General features: G+C 37.9%; 1 protein-coding gene across 1 annotated transcript in view; it reads right to left on the reverse strand.

Annotated features, from left to right (window-relative positions):
• LOC150085497 (uncharacterized) overlaps positions 1 to 21,174 on the reverse strand; it is a 333,972-nt gene that overhangs the window by 79,999 nt on the left and 232,799 nt on the right. Inside the window, exons 13-14 of the mRNA XM_090373297.1 lie at positions 20,557 to 20,627; positions 8,510 to 8,684 (exon numbers count right to left, since the gene is read on the reverse strand). Of these exons, the coding sequence (XP_090229423.1) occupies positions 8,510 to 8,684; positions 20,557 to 20,627 (246 nt within the window). The remainder of the gene's footprint in view (positions 1 to 8,509; positions 8,685 to 20,556; positions 20,628 to 21,174) is intronic.

Here is a 21,174-nt window from a genome sequence, read left to right on the forward strand (position 1 = left end):
GCATGCCTAGTCTCCAAGACACTCCAGATATCATCATTCTTCTCTTTCTTAGTGATTCCCTTCTCCTTTTGATTCTTGTGTTTTCTCTCTCTCTCTCTCTCTCTCTCTCTCTCTCTCTCTGGGTAATTCAGAAATTTTGTTTGCCTCATGCAGCATAAGCCTTGGGCTTCCTTACACCATACGCTAATAATAACTTCCATCTGGTGATGTGGAAGTGGGTAGTTTGAATAATTTAAAGAAAAATTAGATTAGGTAGTTTTTTGGAGTTTTTTTTTTTGCTGATGCTGTATAAGCTTGCCCCTTCCTTCTAGAGTTTATATAAATAAGTCCTTGCTGTTTTTCTTAGCATCCTTTGGCAAAGATTTCTTGTAATCTGCTTTCGCTTGCCTAATCTCCTTTGTGACTTGATTACAGACTAGCTTATATCTGCCATAGGCTTCTGTGTCGCCTGATAATTTATATGCATCCCATGCATTTTTCTTCTCTGCCACGAGTCTCATTAGTTCATCTGACACCCATTTAGGCCAAAACCTTGAAAAATATTTCTTAATTTGTATGAAAAGCCAGTACCTTTCACGATTAGTTCCTTGCATGCTTCTCACTTAGAATTTGTCAGTTGGCGTCACTGTACAGAATTTAAAAACTGTCTAAGACCACTGTAGTCACCTTTACAGAAGCAAAAACCCTTCCCTTTACCCCTGATTGTAATTATATCATTACGTAAATCCCACATCAGTACACTGTGATCACTGCCACCTAGTGGTTTCTTTATCTGCAAATTCTTAATGCACGAATAATCACTGCTGATAACTAGATCAAGAGTATTACACTCTCTGGTTGCCTCTCAAACATGCTGTTGCAGAAAACAATCATCCAATAAATCCACAAAAGTCTTGCTAGCATGCAAACGACCTATCCACAAGTTCCAGTCAATATCTGGGAAGTTAAATCCCCCATTATAAGATATTCTGATTTACTGGCCCACTCTATTTCTCTTATTTAATTAATAGATAACATAGCAGCAAAGGCTCAATAAGTTCTACATTATAAATAAATCAGTTTAGGAATGGAGGAATTACCTATATGATGTCTCATATAACACTTCAGTGCCGATACTCTCCATTGTTGAATTATTATACAAATAGATTACATGTAATTCCGCACCCTCATAAACCAAATCAATGACCCAATGCACCATGGAATTGCAGGCCTGCGGACCCCAAGCATAACCCCAAAATATATCAAATCAGTAACCTTAATGTTTGAGCGAGAGAATACAATACATCTGTATTTTAAAAACAATTTAAATGCTTTGAAACCAAATAAATAATAAATCCATACTTTTAATACTTTAAAAACTAACATTAAAACATAAAAAACATTGACTCCTCTGAAACATTAGGAAACTAACAAAATTCTTTAGTTTCCTAATGTTTCAGAGGAGTCAATGTTTTTTATGTTTTAATGTTAGTTTTTAAAGTATTAAAAGTATGGATTCATTATTTATTTGGTTTCAAAGCATTTAAATTGTTTTTTAAAAAAAAAGGATGTATTTTATTCTCTTGCTCAAAGATTAGGGTTAGTAATTTGATGTATTTTTGGGGTTGGGCTTGGGCTTGGGGTCTGCGGTGCATTGGATCATTGATTTTCTCAACGAGGGTGTGGAATACATGTAATCTATTTGTATAGTAATTCAACAATGGAGAGTATCAGCACTGAAGTGTACAAGACATCATAGAGGTAATTCCTCCATTTCTAAGCTAATTTTATTTCTCTGTACAATTGTTCATTGTACTCATTAGAGTCATTACGCCTATAACACACTCCTACTCTCATTTTTGCTTTCCCAGTGCTTATGTCACATCAAACTGACTCAACATTGCACTGTCCATCTAAGTCAACTGGATGCACTTCCTTAGATGTTATGTTTTTCTTAATCAACAGCATAACCCTTCTCCTTTCCTATCCTGTCTTTCCTTTCTATACACATTGTACTCCCCAAATTCCAATTATGCATTCCTAATATCTGTGTGATACCATGTCTCTGATATCCCAACAATATCTGCCTTTGATGCCTTGACCAGCACTTCAAATTCATCAAATTTATTTACTATACTTCTAGCATTGGTGTACATGCACCTATTCTTATTCTTAGTTACCTTAACACAGCCCATGTATTTATTTGTTTCATGATGACTTCCACCGGTCCCTGAAACCACCAGCACTCTGTCCTCCAGGCCGCTGCTCATTCAAATAGGAGCATGCAAGAATCGCTTTCACCTCTGCCAGCAGCTACTGTTAATCTATTAGTCCATTTATCTATCCCCCCAAGCTAGCAGTTTTCCAACCCACCTAACACTGCCTCAGTAGCATCAAAATATTCTTGCACCCTTTATATTTAAGTGTATCCCATCCTTGTTGAAGCAAACTCTCCTGTTAACAAACACAGACCAAGCTGTGAAAAATTCTACCCCACGAGCCTTGCACAATCCCGCCAGGGCCGAATTGATTGATAAGGCTCTCATCATATACTCCCTCCTATTGTGTCTGGGCATAATTGCAGACACTTTCAAATTTAACCCCAACTCATGACTTTTTTTCAGCATTGACCTATACTTGTTAAGTAAATCTGCCAATCTGATGATATTGTTGTACATGTTGGCACTAATGCCAATCATTAGTGCCAACATGTACAACATCACCCTTTGTGATTTTATTAACTAATCTACTTTAAATCTAATTAAATATTATTTAATTAGATTTAACTTGTATTTAAGCACAATTAAATTGTATGCCTTTAAATTTGGCAACCAACACTTTCACCTGCCATAAGTAAACACACTAGCTCTACTCATGACAGAAAATATACTAGAAAATCGGCAATTTCCTTTTTTTTTTTTTTTTTTTTTTAAATATTATGCATAAACATAGCCATATACCATCAGTACATAAAAACACAGTAAAATTTGTTGTTAAACATTGTGCTACTACCAGTTCATCACTTATCAACCTATATGACGATCATGACTTCTCTCTATTTGTTTCTCTTTGGTCTTTAAAAAGTGCTATCAAGAAAGCAGCCTTTACCAACTTGTTAACAAGGAGACTTGGTGTCAAACTGCAAGTTACAGTTGCTATTCTATACATTTATTTTCTTTGAAAATTACTTATTGATATTTGTTTTTATTAATCTTTATATTACTTAAATCTTTATTGCTTTATAAATTGAGGGATAGTATCATCTCTGGGCCGGAAATGAAAAATCCATAGGAAAAAACTTAATTGATGGCTACCTGAACAATCATGGAAAGTTTTTCCTAGATATTTATTATGGCTATATTTTTTACTCTTGCCTTTTTAATTACACACTGCATAGCTGTTTAAAATGAAAGGCATGCAAATACCATATTAAAGGTATCCAGACAAACCCAAGAAGAATTTAATTGCAATTGTTGTTTTTATCAAATATTCAAGAGTACATTCAGCGAAAGATAAAATACAAGTTCTGAAAACTGGCTTATCTCATATCTCAATCTTGCTTGATAAACTGTTTGACACCTACATCACCCACAAAAGATTATCTCAATAAAACATATCGAAATGTGTTGTCTGCATTTGCATTGATTTCAAGATGAGAGATATATTCGTACAGCTGTGGAACACTTTCCAAGGTGGTTGGAGGTAGGCAAGTGTTCAGTGTTAATCACAGGGGGGTGACCTTAATTTTTTTTATTTATAAAGAGTATAATAAAACATTCTGAACAGCCCAAGGGATAAAAGAACAAATAATAAAATCATGCAATTAATAAAAATAGGTGAATCATGTAGTAAAATTATCATAAAGTAGATGGCCATGCTGCATATGCATTCTCCCCTTATCTGTGCTTCAATTTTGACATTTCATGTTTGGTTAGATTTGTTTATTGTCCAACAATCAGCATTTCCCAGGTCCCGAGGTTTCTGGATTTTGGATAATGCATCTGTATTAGGTGCATTATCCAAAATTTGATGTAAACCCTTCTAGTTTTCCTGGGGTATTTCCCCTGCTTAATCATATAAAATCATTATAAAATGATTTTATATGATTTTCTAATAACAAATCATTGGAAATGTCAGTAGTTTTACACTGACATTTTTGTCACTAATTCTAGCACCATAGCAAGAAATAGGAAGGTCGAAATTTAAGACAGTTAATCTGTCTTAAATTTCGACCAGGTGCTCCACCTAGCCGAAACAAATGATAATCACTGGGGAAAAATCTGAACTATAAGCAGAGTAGCTCACGAATTTCCAGCCTTGTGGAAATTCATTATCACACTTGCCAAGTATGTGTGTGTGCGTGCGTGCGCGCGCATGTTCGTGAATGCATGTTTTGCCATACATCAGAACGATTCACTTTGACAGTTTCCTAGACTTTTCCTTGCAAACTGCTTTATGCACACCACCGAGAAGCAGGATGCTATAATACTAAGCATTAACTACTGTATGAGATGTAGAAAATTTGATGAGCATCAACTTTTCTGAATCTCAAACAACACTTGCCATGATCCTGAATTTTATTGGATGGTGGGAATCCTTTATAGCACCATTCCATATTAGACCTCTTTAATTCTAGAGTGAAAGAGCATATCCATGTCCCATAATAAATCACTATTTGCTGCAGAAATGCATTTTCCTCCAGTTCAAATATCTGGTAGAAACAGCAGCACATTGTCTTCTGGTCAACCGTCAGCATTTTTGGGACCCACAATGCACACCCTTTCTTGAACAATAAATAAGTGTCCAAAAATAATTTCCTCTACACTTTTCAAACACTTATGCACACTTTTTTATGCAATACCACACACTGTAATTCATCTATTTTCCAAAATCAGCTCCTCGGATATTCACAGCATTTTGCACCAATCATACACACTTGCATGTGATAGGATCGCCTTTCTGTATTGTGCAGTTAACCTGTGAAAAATTTTAGTTAGTTCTGATTTCTCTTTTCACAGAAATCTGATGACACAGTGCTGTCCTATGCAGTAGCATAGGAACACCTTGGCATTGGGGCAAGTGCCAAGGGTGCCAGTGACAGACCACATCACTTCAGTGCCAAGCTATTTCACACCAGAGGCTACCTGAAAAAATGGTGCCGCTAGATGATGTCACATCAAGAGGAGAGCAATGGGCAGGAAGAAAATAAATTTTCTGCCAAATGGCATGTTTTCAGAGGGCAATTCAAGCCTGAATGCATCCTTAAATATGAGTACGTACTGCATAGCAGCATAGATCTATTTTCCTTCCAGAAAGTAACTTTGAAAGGACCGATCAAGCGACAGCTTCATCAGTGCATGCTTAAAAGTTCTCAATTGATGCATTGTGTACGTTCTACGATACTGAATAAGTTAGAAGTTACAATTTCTTTATAATACACCTTTAATTAAGTTTTCTGCTTAATCCATGTGTTTCTCTTCTTATCCAACAGTCTGATTCCTAATATAATTTGTTCCATTCGTCGCTGTTTAATTTTCTGCTTCTGTTTCATTCTTTTTTGTGGGTGCCCAAGTTTCACTTCCATAAGCCATGGTGGGGAATATACATTGGTTCATTATTTTACGTTTCAGACAAATTGGTATATTGCTCCTCAATGACTATATTTCCTGAATACTATCCATCTGAAATTTATTCTTCTCTTGACTTCCAGCCATTTATCATTATTATAGATAATGACTTGTCCAAGATAAGTGTATAAATCCAACCAGGGCTGATGCTAGCATTCGTGGCGCCCGAGGCAAAAACCTTGTAACAGCACCTAATTCATATCGTATCTTAACAGGGTGATTCAGGATGAATAGGAAATGTTTTGGTAGGTTATAGTATCGATTATTCTGAGTAAAAACATTCATATAAACATGTGTCCAATTCTCAATGGATACGGAGATACAGATGTTTGAAACTGGCGCACATAGCTCCTTGAAAACCAAGAACCTGACGCTGTTTGTTATAAACACGCTGTTTGTTGTTAGAAGTGTTGTTAAGAATGCTGCACATCTGCACCCTGAATCAGATGTGACCAAGGAGTTATAACCTGATGCTGTTTGTTGTTAGAAGCGTTGTTAAGAATGCCACACATCTTCACACATGCTGAATATGCTGATATGGTGTTTGTCTACGGTTTTTGTGGTGGAAGTGCTATTGCTGCTTGTACAGAATACTGTCGACGGTTTCCTAACTGCAGAATATCGGATTCAAGAGCATTTACTAGCATTTACACCAAACTGCATGAGACTAGTATAATTTCTTTTAGAAATTATACTAGTCTCATGCATACTAGTCCCAGAGCTCATATTTCTTTTGAATATGCAAATGAACAAAATATGGATGAAATAGAACACATTCTTCAGTTGGTAGAACATCGTCCTACTATTAGCACACAAAGAGTTTCTATGCTTATTGGTGTTCGCCATACACAGACAAGAGTATGGCGAACATTACGGAGCACGGCTTGTATCCATTTCACATACAGCAGGTGCAACACCTTCAACTAGGAGATGACACCCAGCAATTGGAATTTTGTCGGTGGGTAAATGATAATCGCCGATTAATTCCATTAATACCGTTCAGCAGTCTGAGCGGGTAGCAGAGTGGTATCGTCACCGTCCTCCCCACACCGGGTGGAAAAGGCCCGGGTTCGAACCCCATCGATGATGCGAGGAACTTTACTGGGCTTTTTTCACTCTGTGGCTGAGTTAGTCAGTCTCAGGTGTAGATAGAAAGGTTCCCCCCCCCCAAGAAACTAGGGTTTTTTCATCCAGCAAACAGGCAAATCGACCAGAGAACACGTGCAAATTACAGACAAAATAAATATATGGGTAGATGTAATCATTTACGGGCGACCCTAATATCATAATATAAAAAAATATAATACAAGATTTTCCTCTGATTCTTCGGGATTATGGCTTATGTTCACAATGTCACCTGCAAATCGTAAATGGTTTAGGTACTCTCCATTCACATTGACTCCTTTCTGCGACAAGTTCAATCTTCTGAAAGCTTCTTGAAGGGCAGCAGTGAACAACTTCGGAGATATTGTCTCTCATTGTCGAACTCCCAGGGACTCATATCTGATGAGTATGAGCTTGGCACACCCAGGGTCCTGAACTGGATATCATCATTCTTCTCTTTCTTGGTGATTCCCCTTCTACTTCTGACTCTTGTGCACGCCTCCATAGCCAAGTGGGCAGGAGTCGCACACGCTTCTTGATTAGACCGGGGTTCGAGCCCGTGACCACCAAATACGGAGGATGCGGAAAGGTCAGGGAATGACCACTGCATATCTCCGGAGCAATATGGCCTTATTGCTAATGCTCCTAAAAACCAAAATAACAAACAAACAACAATCTCTCTCAGGGTAATTCAGAAATTTATTTTGGCTGGTGCAGCGTAAGCCTCAGGCTTCCTTGAACCATATAGCTAATAATAATAATAATAAAACTCCTATCTCAATTTTAAATTTGCTACTGTCTTTGTCTAGTCTAATAAAGAAGGTAGTGTTCTCATATATTTTCTTCAAAATCAATATGTATTGGATGTCTATGCCTGTCTTTCTAGTGCCCGAAACATAACCTTATGCTGTATGAAGCCAAATGCCTTTTCATAATCCATAATACCAGGCATAATGGTGTTTATAAACCACTCTTTAGGAGAGCATGGTTTTCCAATAAAGGAAAACTACTCTCTCTCCTAAATCTCTAATAGGATGCTTACAGTAGAAGGTTGACCACAGCCTATTGTTTGAATGTGAAATACGCCTTGATCTGCCCACTGGCTAGGGACACATAGAAAGCAGGTGACCAGCGCGACTTCTCAGTATGTGGGACAGGTAGTTGGATAGATTTTACAGGTTAAAGTTGAACCTGTAAGTTGGCTATTAAGTTGAAGATGGTAATCTCTTTAGTTCTTAATTCTTGCTTAGCAACAGCACTGTTGCCTAAAGTGTTTGAAGACCAGAGGTGCGAACAATGCGTACCTAGTTAAGCCTCTCGTAATCCATTCATTATGTGGACATTTTTTTTAGTTCTATGGAAACTATTTTAAATATAATTATCAAGGAGAATTCAAAAAATTCACTAAATAGAAAAATTCGCTATAAAGAAATTCATTAAAAGAGATCCGACTGTACTTATTATTTATCATAATTTTGCCAGTTATCGAAAAAAAGTGTGTAGCCACGAATTTGCCAAGGGTGCCAAAAACCTAGCTACGCCTCTGGTCCTATGCACTCTGCGTGGCTATGTATCAAAGCCAGTGCAATGTTCCTATCATCTGCCACAAAGAAGTGAGAAGTGTTTTGTCATTCTGGTGTGCACACCCTCCATAAAAAAAAAAAAATAGAAGTCAAGGTCAACACTTAACCATCCTTGTACACTTAAAGCTATGTGGAAACAGAAGTGTTATTAAATATGAAAATTTGTTCAACAACTGACAATTATAAAAAAAACTGAGAAATAATTAGAATAAATACCTGTAAAAGCAATGCCCAGCAGACAATAACCACTGATTTGAAATAAGAACTGCACCACACTGAAATTCTCCTTCTTTATATAATGCCACTTGCCAAGGCCAGGAACCACTCCCTGTGCTTTCACCACCAACAATTCTTTGTCGAACTGTTAGTGCCATGGGTCTCAGCCCACATTCTGAAAACAGAAAAAAATTTACATTCCAATTATGAGAAACTTATGAAATTAAGTTTCTCATAATTAGTTTCTTTTGTTATGTTTCAACAAGATATAACCTTGATGAAAAGTATTATTCTAGTATGTCAATTAGAATTTCAAAATACACTATAATATTAATAATAACTAATTTATTCTATGAAGAATTCATATTACAACATAAGAATAAGCATCAGATTTTACTTTCACAACTTTCACGATGCATTCCTGTATCACTTCATTAGTGACTGCAGAATAGGAAATCTATTAGGATATGTAATAAGAAATTGTTGCATTTTACTTCCAAAAACATTTTTAATAAAACAAACTATTAAAAAATAGTTTGTTAATAAAATAAACTATTCATAAATAATACAAATATTTAAATTAAGTTATATATAACTAAGTTAAATATAAGTTAAGGTTTTAAGTTACAATAAAATGCTTAAGTTCAGTTTCAAAAATTTTAAAGTAATTAATTTACAAAAGAATCGAGGATTAAGTTTCAAATGAAATTACCTGTTTGCTGTTTCTGCTTTCACTATCATAAAACTTTTTAAAATAACACACTTAACTTTCTCCCATGTATACAGGATTCCCCTAAAGTCCTTGTGCACTTTAAAACTGCAATAACTTAAATTCCCTGTGAGATAAAAACAATCTATAAATGCATTTGAAAGATAATTTATTCTAGTTTTTAGCATATGTAATCATAACATCGTTATGATTCAACGCAACTTCCATCATTACTGATACAAAATGTACTCCAGTTCTCCAGTTGTGTTTCAGTTACAGAATTAATTTCATTTGTGATCCTGGTACCATAAATCACAAATATTAGCATTAGTAAAGGCATATGATGCAAGAAAGCAAGCTTATACAGCATCAGCCTAAAAAAAAAAAAAAAAACCTTCTCATTTCACCCATCCACTCGCTCCAAATGTTTGTCTAGTTCTGCCTTGAATCTATTTAAGCTATCAACTTCTACGACAGATGGTTCCAGCTATTGACAGATGGTTCTAATCAACCACCCGCTGGCTAAAGGCACACTTCCACACATCTATCCTACAACTGTCTTTCCTCAATTGAATTTATGCCCTCTCAGGCGATTATTCTGAGTGAGGAAGAATCCCATCAGCATCAGTACAAAGATCATTTAATTTAAGGAGTACACCACACTTTTAACATGCCTCCCATAGAAGCAAGTCCAATGGGGACAGATCAGATAAGCAAGCTGGCCAAACAATTGGCTCACCTCTGCCAATCCATCCGTTTGGGAAAACTTCATTTAAAAACTGTCACATTCTGAGCAAAGTGGCAAGGTGCTTGCTGAAAAAACATATTGTTGGCTTCAATTCTTAATTGTATTAGTCTTAGTTCAATAATGAAAAAAATTCCTGCAGAATTGCAAGATAACTATCAACATTAACCAGTGTTTCTTTAAAATAAAAAGGACCAATTATGCATATTTTGTCTAGGGCACACCAGACATTGACTTTAGGGAAATTCCTTTCATGTTCCCCAATTTCTTGAAGTTTCTCTTTCCTCCCTCAAATATGTCAATTATGGTGATTCATTTCGCCACTAATGTAAAAAACATTATTTCATCACTAAACATTGTCTAGAGATACAATGTGGCTATTAAATAACAAGCCTGCACGTACAGCCACTTCACACAAGCTCCACCTGTAAAACAAAGGCACAGCAGTTGACCTTGAACCTTTCCCTAATTGTCTGCTAAGTTACGTTCTAACACACTCATTCACTGTGCAGTAAGACAGGTTTCATTACCTTGTATTTTTGCAGTTTGCTAGGAAAAAAAGACAAAAGAATCTAATGGCGAATCAACCTCTAATTTTTAACAAAACTAAAGAAAACACCAAATAAAAGTTGAGTTGTAACACCAAATATGGAGAAGATACTATGTCAAGAGCTCACATGTTTGAATGCTATAAAACATTTTTTGAAGGAAAAGAGAATGTGGAAGAGACTGAACAACTAGGCAGTCCACACTATTCATGAAACTGATGAAAATGTGCACCAGGCAAGGCAAGATTAGAAGTGATCATTGTTTGAGCATTAGAATAGTTGAAACAAAACTCAATATGGATAAAGAAACAGACAATATTTTAACTAAAAATTTAGGCAAGAGAAAAGCATGTGCCAAGATGGTGCCAAAAATTTTGAATGAAGATCAAAGAATAAGAAGACTCCAAGTTTGTGAAGTTGTTTTGAAGAAAACTGAAAAATATCCAGACTTTCTGAGTACTCTAATTACTTGCGATGAAAGTTGCTATTCCAGTATGACCAAAAAATTAAAAGACAGTCAATGCAAAGGAAAACAAAACATTCCCCAGCAAGAATGTCAAAAGCAAAAATGAAAACCATGCTTCTTGTTTTCTTCAGTATTAAAGAAATTATTATGGCTGAATCAAATCAGACTGTCAATCAAACATACTACATCGAAGTTCTGACAAAGCTGCATGAAAAAATTTGAAAAGAGACCTGAATTGTGGATGGGTGGTTGAATGCTTCTTTGAGACAATGTTCCAGCACACAACATGCTCTCTGTTTGCCAGTTCTGGCCAAAAAAACAAACCCCTGTGTGTGAACATGCACTCTACTTGCCAGACTTTGTGACTTTTTTCTCTTCTTTAAACTGAAAAGGAAGTTAAGGGAACCCATTTTCAGTCCATTGATGATATGCAGAAAAAAACAAACTGAAGTGTTAAAAGGGCTTACAGAAGGCGACTTCCAGAAATGTTTCTGTACTTGGAAGAAACATATGGAACAGCATGTGCAAGTCCAAGGAAATTATTTTGAAGGGAATAACTTGCAAAGTACAAAATATTTCATTATTTTTTATTTTATTGTTACAGTCTCATTATTTAATAGCCACACCTTGCAAGATGCCACTTCCAACATTTTGATTAAATTAGTGACAGAAAGCTAATCTTGTATGGTAATCCTCTTCCAGCAATATTTGATGCACTTGAATCTTGTATGATCACTTTTGCAATTTCACTATAAAAATTTTGTTGTGCACTACTGCCTTAGGAACACCGAGTTTCAGAGATGCCTATCTTAGTGATTTTCATTGTGTTTGCTAAAGAGTTTCCTCAACAGATGAATTTCCTTGTTTAATCTAGGCCTTTTAGTTCGTGGTTTATCATTAACAGAACCCGCCTCTTTAAACTTTTTCATTCAGTTTGAAACTGAATTTCTGTGTGGTGCTTCCTTTGCAGAATGTGCCATAAATTTTCTTCTAATCAGTGATATGAACTCAAGCTCTGCTAGCCAGATGACAGTTCATTTTCTCTTCTATTGAAGCTATCTCTTGTAGGGTAGATTATCTGAAAAAATTAAAAACAAAATTAGAGAAAATTAAGTAATTATTTTTGTGCACAAATTAGAATAAATTACCTTTCCAATGCATTTTATAGATTGCTTTTATCTCATATAGAACCTATGTTATTGCAGTTTTAAAGTGCACATGGACTTTATGGACACCATGTATACAAGGCAAGATCAAAATCTTCCATAACCAAATTTGTTAAAAATATCTGAACGTTGAATAATAAAAAAACTATTCAAAGTCTACTATGGAATCCTGAAAAGTTTATTTCCACCAAAACATGCCTACTTCCATTAGTTTCCAAAGTTGATGTAGCACCATATCCTAAGGGCATTGCGAATATTAGCATTGTTTCCACTCTGATTTCCCTTCACTCCATACATTAATGTAATTTATTGATTACATCAATATAACAAGTGGGATAAACTGATGATGTTACCAACAGTAAATTCTAAGTGGAAAGCATTCAAGGAATTAATCGTGGATGCTACTAAAAGTTTCATACCTATTAAGAAATATTGTTCAAGGTTTAGGCCTAAATGGTTATCTAATAAACTAATGAGACTCGTAACAGGGAAGAAAAATGCATGGGATGCATATAAATTATCAAGCGACTCAGAAGCCTATGGCAGATATAAGCTAGTCTGTAATCAGGTCACAAAGAAGGTTAGGCAGATTACGAGAAATCCTTGGCAAAAGATGCTAAGAAAAACAGCAAGAATTTCTTTACTTATATAAACTCTAAAAGGAAGGGGATGAATCTGATTGGTCCACTTGACATCAATGGTTAGACTGTTGATGATCCTGCTCAGATAGCAAACAAACTGAATGAGTATTTTGCATCTACATTCACACATGAGGAATTATTAAGGTTTGAAAATGGCAGAAGGTTATCAAATTGTAGCAGGATACTTAATGATTTTGTAATAACTGAGAGTAAAGTGGAGGAGAAATTGTTGAAGTTAAACATAAGAAAAGCACCTGGGGTAGATGGGATCTATCCAGTTATATTAAAGGAGGCGGCAAAGCAACTAAGCAAACCCTTAGCCATAATTATGAGAGCATCCTTGGACTCAGGGGAGGTTCCCATGGACTGGAGATGTGCAAATGTATCCCCAATTCACAAAGGGGGATCGAAGGGTGACACGAGTAATTACAGACCAGTTAGTTTAACTTCTGTTCCGGGTAAAATAATGGAGTCACTGGTTAAAGATGCATTGCAGGATCATCTAGACAAGACTGCAGCAATAATTCAGACACAGCATGGGTTTGTTAAGGGAAAGTCTTGTCTGAAAAATTTGATAGGATATTATGATGTGGTTACAAAGGAACTGGATGCAAAAAATAATTTTGATATCATATATTTGGATTTTAGGAAAGCTTTTCCCACTGTTGCGCATGAAAGACTATTGTACAAATTGGAGCAGAATGGTATTAAGGGTAAGTTGCTACAATGGATAAAAGGATGGTTAAGTGGGAGAAGACAGAGGCTAGTAATCATGGGTTTTACTATTCGTGGACTAATGTTATTAGTGGAGTCCCACAGGGTTTGGCATTGGGTCCACTGTTGTTTTGTATATTTATCAATGATATTCATGAAGGTATATCAGGCTTAATGTCGAAGTTTGCAGATGATACAAAGGTTGGCAGGGTTGTTAATGACAGTAATGGCAGTGTGCTACTGCAACAGGATCTAGATAATTTGGGCAGATGGGCTAAGAAGTGGCAACTGAAGTTTAACCTTGACAAATGCAAAGTACTGCATATGGGTAGAAGTAACCCCAGAGAAATGTACCAACTGTGTGGTACTACACTTAAGGTGGTAGAAAATGAAAAAGACCTGGGAGTAATTGTGCAGGCAGTTATGAAGTTTTCTGAGCAATGCAGACAGGCTACCAGGGCAGGTCATGGGGTTTTGTCAATGATATATAGGAATTTTGCTAGCAGGGAAAAGGAGGTGATTATCCCTCTGTATCAGGCCACGCCTTGAGTACTGCATACAGGTCTGGAGGCCTCATTTTAGGAAGTATGTAGATTTACTTGAGTGTGCAGAGAAGAGCAACACGATTGGTGAGGGGAATGAAGGGATCCTCTTACCAAGAGAGGCTTAAGTTCTGCAAATTGCAGTGGCTGGAGACTAGGCGCCTGCACGGTGATCTGATTGAGGTGTATAAGGTCTTGAATGGGTTGAGCACGCTGAATTCTGATGGGATCCTTCCACTTGTTCAGATTACGAACCTAAGGGAGCATAAATTCAAATTAAGAAAAGACAGATGTAGAATAGATGTGCAGAAATTTGCCTTTAGCCAGCGGGTGGTTAATTTCTGGAACAAACTTCCATCTGTCGTTGTGGAAGTTGATAGGTTGAATAAATTTAAGGAGGAACTGGACAGGCATTTGGAGGGAATGTTGTGATTTTTTTTTTTTTTTTTTTTTTGGCTGATGCTGCATAAGCTCATACACCCATGCTGCCTGTGCATGTGTTGAGGGTTCCATAGGATAGCTACATCTGATAATCCTCTATTCACAATGCAGTCAGGACTTCCAATCTGCAGATCTGTATGTCAATTATTTGGATCATGCTATTAATAAACTAAGGGGCTCTGACCTCCTCATTGCAGTATGCAAATGCAACCTCAACCAAATAATTTGCCTTTGGTTCATGTACATGCCCCAAAGGCGAATTATTTGAAGAGGTGATGCTGGCACACAATATGCAAATTCTAAACAGACCAGGCCATCCACCTACCCGTGTTACTCCCATGGGTCACTCCTTCATAGATTTCACCACAGTCACTAGTTCTCTAAGCAGAAAAGTAACAGAATGGAGAGTTAATATGCAGTGGACCACAACGCAATCATAACCAGAATCCAAAGAACCACACCGGGCCATAGGCATGACATAAACAGCTTGCGAAGGTACAAAATTGCAAAAGCAGACTGGGACACATTTAAATCCCAGATTTAACATATAATAAGTGAACAGGACTCAGAATGCCTTAGAAGGCTCCCTGCACATCACTAGGCTGAAGAGGTGCAAAACGCAATCATATAAGCATCTGAAATCTCTATCCAGAGGAAGAAAAGAAGATCCAACCATGTCCCCCAGTGGACTAACAATCTCACAGCTATAAACTGCAAACAAGGGCAGTCAGGAGAGATCACTCTGGGAGTCAAATTTTTTATTTTTTTTCCTTTTTATACTCCGGCACAACCACCAGGTCAGTGGAGCTTACAGCCGACCGGGCTAGCCGAGTGGGTAAAGTACCTGCCCGGCAACCCAAAGGTCGCGGGTTCGATTCCCGCCTCGGGCTTGGATCAAAGTACTGCAAAAACCTTGGGAGGTGCAATATGGCCACAGAAGCCGATGCGCCTACAACTAACAAAAAAAAAAAAAAAAGTGGGGCTTACAGTAAATTATCAATACAAACATTAATCATAATTAGCAGTCATGGGCTTGAATGATTTAGCAATTATTCTGGAGCGGTAAAGAGATATGAGGTGGCTATATCATCAAGAAATACACAAACAAAAGAGACACCCTAGTACAACAAGTGGCAATGCAGACCCTTGGGGTCTTGTGCACAGGCTGGTAACCATAAAATGCCATCCTGGAGAAATCTCCTCCTCTATCCAAGATGGACAAAATGAAGACACTACCTCCTGGAAGGAGTCCATGAATAGGATTCTTGATGCCATTGTCTACCAAGATGACACAAGCCAGGAGACAACAAAGCAAACAACCATGAGAATCAACAATCTCACTCACAGAGGTACAACTGAAGAAGACCCTTTTACCAGAGAAGAGACTGAAGAGGCCATAGCATCAAGCAAGGCTGGCAAATGCCTTGGCATTGATGAAATTGATGTAGAAATCCTCAAACAAGCTTGGAAGGTGATTCCATGTGTTCTTGAAAATCTTTACAACACATGTCTACAGGAGCGAACTTTCCCTCAGACCTGGAAGAAGGCACTACTCAAAATCTTAGTCAAAAACCCTACCAAGCCTGCACTGGATCCAAACTCATATCAACCCATTGCCCTGCTGCCAATTCTAGGCAAAGTTCTTGAGAAATTGATGGCACACACAGTACTGACCTATTACCATCACAAACATCTTGCATTCCCTCACCAGTACAGGTTTACTAAAGGGAGCTCTGCAGATGCGATGCAGAGCTCTCTTTAGTAAACCACACCACCAAAAAGTAGTTGCTTGCTCTCCCTGTTGATTTCAAAGGGGCCTTTGACACCTTATGGTGGAAGAGTGCCCTGGAGAGACTCAGGAAGGCTGAAGTCTTGAACCCATTTTATCTGCTGTTTACCAGCTACTTCTCTGAATGAACACTTCTCATCAGATCTAACCAACTGGAAGTTCATAGGCCTGTTACCAGAAGCTACCACAGGGGTCTATCCTGGGGGGTCCCCTGTGTTGGACAATGGTATTTGATACCTGGCTGAGAAAAGAATACCCAAACAACACCTTCCTGGCATATGCAGATGAACTTACCATGCTGGTAGAGGGAAACTCCAGAGCCTAAATAGAACAACAGATCAATACAATCATGACATACCTCCAAGACTTGACTGCTCAGCATAAGCTACAGATCTCCCAACACAAGATAGTACAGATGCTCATCAGGGGGAAATTGGACCTGGCAAGGCCACCCACTATTAGGTACAATGGCCAATCCATTAAAAGTGTGGCCAACACAAAATACCTTGGAGTAATCTTTGATTGAAGACTCTCTTTCCTCCAACATGTCAAGTATGAAAAAGCCAAGACATATATAAGGATTATTAATATTACTACGGAGTGGGGCCTTGCGCCGAACTCTAAATTTATACTACAATTGTATTATGCTTCCAATAATAACATATGGAGCAGAGACATGGGGGCACAAAGTCAACATACAGGCTGAGAGAAATCAACTACTACAGGCCCAAAGGGTTGCCCTCCTAGCAATGACCAGGACCTGCAGAGGAATCTCCACCTTTGCACTACTGGTCCTTACCAGCAAGATTCCCCTTGATATGGAAGTTGCTTATCACCAGATAAAGTTTCTTGGCATAAGGAATATACAGGAAATCGCTCAAAACATCCAGATAGACCTCAACGTACCTGCTAAACAATATCCGACTAGAATAAGAATGCTGTTAGTCTCCAGGTGGCAGGAGAAATGGAGCAACAAACAGCACGGAGCAATCACCCATAAATTCTTATTAGTAGTAACTAACAATAGCAAAAAACCACACTAAATGGTTCACTCCAGAGCTCCATGCCTTCTTTTTGTTGACAGGCCATGGTAGCTCCAATGAAAAACTCCACAGCATGGACCTCATAGACACCCCAGATTGCACCTGTAGAAACAGGAAATCTTGGGACCACCTGATGTACGATTGTCACCTGCACATGGACATCCAGACAACTTGAAATTGAGACTAGCTGCTACACCCAAGGTGAAGCACTAGAATTAATTGCAACTCAAGACTAACTATGCAGCCTTCTGTAGGTTTGCTAATGCCCTCTTCAAGCATAGGGCAACTACTGCCCGAGAACAGGGGCAACAACATCCTGACATGTAAACTCCAACAACAAGATCAAATTGATCAGACCAACGTTAATGAAACCAATCCTTCAGGTGTGACTTACTTAACTATAGTGATATCCACCGATGGACTCTTCTAGCCTACAGAAAACACTGCAGACCCTGATCTTCCAGGAGTGGGATCCTCTCCACTTACCCCTGCCTGTTGCTGTTGGTTGAGAAACTCTCTTACCATCCTACAAATGTTCAAGATTGCGGCTTTCCGGAGTTCCATGTAAGTGTTCTCTAGGAGGCTTGTTTGTTGTTGTTTGGTTTTTAGGAGCATTAGCAACTAAGGCCATATTGCTCCGGGGATGTGCAGTGGTCATTCCCTGACCTTTCCGCATCTTCCATATTTGGTGGGCACGGGCTCACCGCATATCAAACCCTGGTCTAATCAAGAAGCATGTGCTACGCACTGCTGCTCCTGCCCATCTGGCTACGGAGGCGCCTCTCTAGGAGGCCTATTGTTGCTAGGTTCTTATGGAGGCTCTTTGGTATGATGCTGGTAGTTGACACAATAATCGGAATGATCATTACTTCTTCTATATGCCACATATCTTTGTCTTCCTGTCTTAGGTCTAAGTACTTTTTGATCTTTTCCTCATATGTTTTCTGGAGGTTGCTTGTGTTGGGTACTGCTATGTCGATCAGATAGGTAGCCATTTCATTCTTGTCGATGAGGGTTATATCTGGTCTGGTTTGTGGAATCGTCTTGTCCGTCATTATGGCACAGTCCCAGTATAGTCTGTGAGTAGTGGTCTTTAGTAAGGCTTGAGGCTTGTACTTGTAATACGGTAAACTTTATCTGATCAGCTGGTATTTTTGCACTTGCTTCTGATGTATTATCCTTCTGATAATACATCAGAAGCAAGTGCAAAAATACCACCTGGTTGTGTCTGTGAGTGTAATCCATCTGGGTAATCGCCCTGCATCCTGCAGTGATGTAATGGATTGGCCAGGTGGCATCGTCAACAATTGTCATCTGCTATTCCAGGATCCTTAGCAATGTATTTTCTGTAGTTCCTAGTGTTGATTATCTGTTCTTGGATGGCAAGCATGGACTGAATCGTTCAGTCTCGGAGAAGAGCCTTCAGTTTGTGAGCCAAGCATTGGAAGCCATCTTATCTATGTAGTCTTTATGGAGGTCGTTGTAATGTCTGCCATGGAGCGTCTTCTTTGCCCAAATTTCTGTCTTTATTTCTTCTATCTGTGTCAGTTTTCAGTGTGGGCTCTTTGTTGTGTGCCATTTGCTTATCTCTCTCTTACGGCTTGATATATTGGTGCTGTGTTTTCCTGGAAGTAATCATGCAACTTCTTAATTGCCTTCTCTTGTTTGAGGTTAGTCAATCTCCTCCCTCCTTCTTTACAGGCTATGATCATATATATTATGTAATGGCCGGTTTTGGGTGGTGTTGAGGCTTGTGGTCATCATTATCCTGATCATTCTCATAATCGCCTGCAACTCAGTGTTGGTCCAATCTATGAACCTGAAAGAGTATGTTAGTACTGGACTGTGTAAGTGCTTATAGCTGTGACCATTTTCCTGTCATTATGCTTTGATTTTAGCAGGCTTCCCAGTTTCTGATGGTATTTCTCAGTCAGGCAGGCCTTGATATTCTTGTGTTCTAACTGATGGGCCTGCATCATCCCCAGGTACTTTACTTGTCTGTCTGTCGGTCAGTCATGGCTTCAGTCTCTTCACCAATCTTCAGTTGTTAGTTTCATCTGACTGGATGTCCTTGATGTAATCCATGGGTCTTCCATTTGTCTAGGCAAAATTGCATCCTGATGTCAGTGTTGAACTCTTCAGTGATTAGGAGTAGCTGTTGGAGTTGATTCTGAGTTCAGGCATAGAGTTTTATGTCATTTGTGTGCATCAGGTGAGAGAAGGTGTACGGGTTATTCCTCCCTTTTTTTAGGGAGGAATAAAGGCTGTGTTTTTCTGGAGGTAATTCTTCAGGTTAGCTATCGATGTATTCTGTTGCTCGACAAGGTGTATCAGGCCCCTTCCTCCTTTCCGAGTTATTGTCAGTCTCTCCACGGCTGACTTAGAGTGGTGTTGACAGCCTTGGTCATCATTGTCCTTGTCTTTCTCATGATATACTCCAGCTCCGTGTTAGTCCAATCTATGATCCCAAAGGAGTATATTAGCACTGGGGCAGCATAAGTGCTTATGTTTGTACCTGGACTGGAATTCTTTTTGCTCTCAGTCAGCTGATTTATGATTCTGCTGCCACCTATTATAAACTGTATCTACAATTACTTAGAAACACAGATAAGCAACACTTACTAGAAGATTTATGATGTATTTTTAAATGTTATTTAAAATTACTCAGAAATATGTATACACTCACACACATATGCACTCCTTGGGGCCCATTTATGTATATGTATTCATAAAGCATACATATACATAAATACTCTACACAATATTAATGCTTCCTTATATACTATATGACATGACAAAATCATCTGATTGATAATTTGGTTAAAAAAACAAAAATGAAATTACAGATCCATCTGTGCACTATTTTATGAAATGAAATTAGCATGGCTAACATTAGACACCCTGTACATGCCTGGGGGCAAAAGGAAAAAATTCATCATCCTAGCCTTTATAGCTGTATCCCAAAAAGTCATAATTTTATTTATTTTATTTTTTTTTCCCCGAGTGCATTTTGTCAATTTTTTTTTTTTTTTTTTTAATCTTCAGACCTTCCTTTGTCCATGAGAAAGCTGGTCGCAATAGGTGTGTGGGTATTTTTTTCCCCCTCAAAATTTCTTTTCTCAAAATCTCAAATTTAATCACTTACAGTAGTGTAGCCATTTATGAATTTCTTTTTCTTTTTCCTCCCCAGGCAATGATATTATATTCATTTCTTAGTTTCATCTTTTAAAATTTGAAACTTACCAAGCGATTTACAAGAAACATGAATGACCTCCTTGCTGTGGCAGTCAGAAGGAACAAAGATGGCTGATGGCCTGGAAGAATGACTGAATTCTTATATTTTGTTTCTATCTGATATCAGACAGAAACAAAACTAAACAGAAAAAACATTAAAATATGCAAACTTAATAGAACAACTTAACACAATATATTTGTTAACAGAAGAGACTGTTTTTATAGGGATGGAATAAAAAGGGATGCAAGAATATTTGCTGATGCTATTAAAGCAGTGATAGTTGGTTTGAGAACTGCTAGCTTGGGGGGATACACAGACGAATAGATTAACTAGAGCTGTATGCAGAGGTGAAAGTAACTCTTGCATTGCTATTATTGGTATATGCAGCAGCCTGGAGAGCAAGGTGTCTGGGATTTCAGGCCCTGCTGTGGGTTATCATGAAACAAATAAATACACGGGCTATGTTAGGGTAACTAAAAGTAAGAACATGTATACTTGCATGTACACTAATGCTAGGAGCACTGTAAATAAATTTTATGAATTTGAAGTACTGATTGTCATCAAATTCAGACTTTGTAGGGATAGCAGAGACATGGAGTCTCTGCTATCCCTAAGAATGCTGAATT

Source organism: Mastigoproctus giganteus, chromosome 5, assembly GCF_048544385.1.
Source record: "Mastigoproctus giganteus isolate SK-2022 chromosome 5, ASM4854438v1, whole genome shotgun sequence".
Taxonomy (NCBI): Eukaryota; Metazoa; Arthropoda; class Arachnida; order Uropygi; family Thelyphonidae; genus Mastigoproctus; species Mastigoproctus giganteus.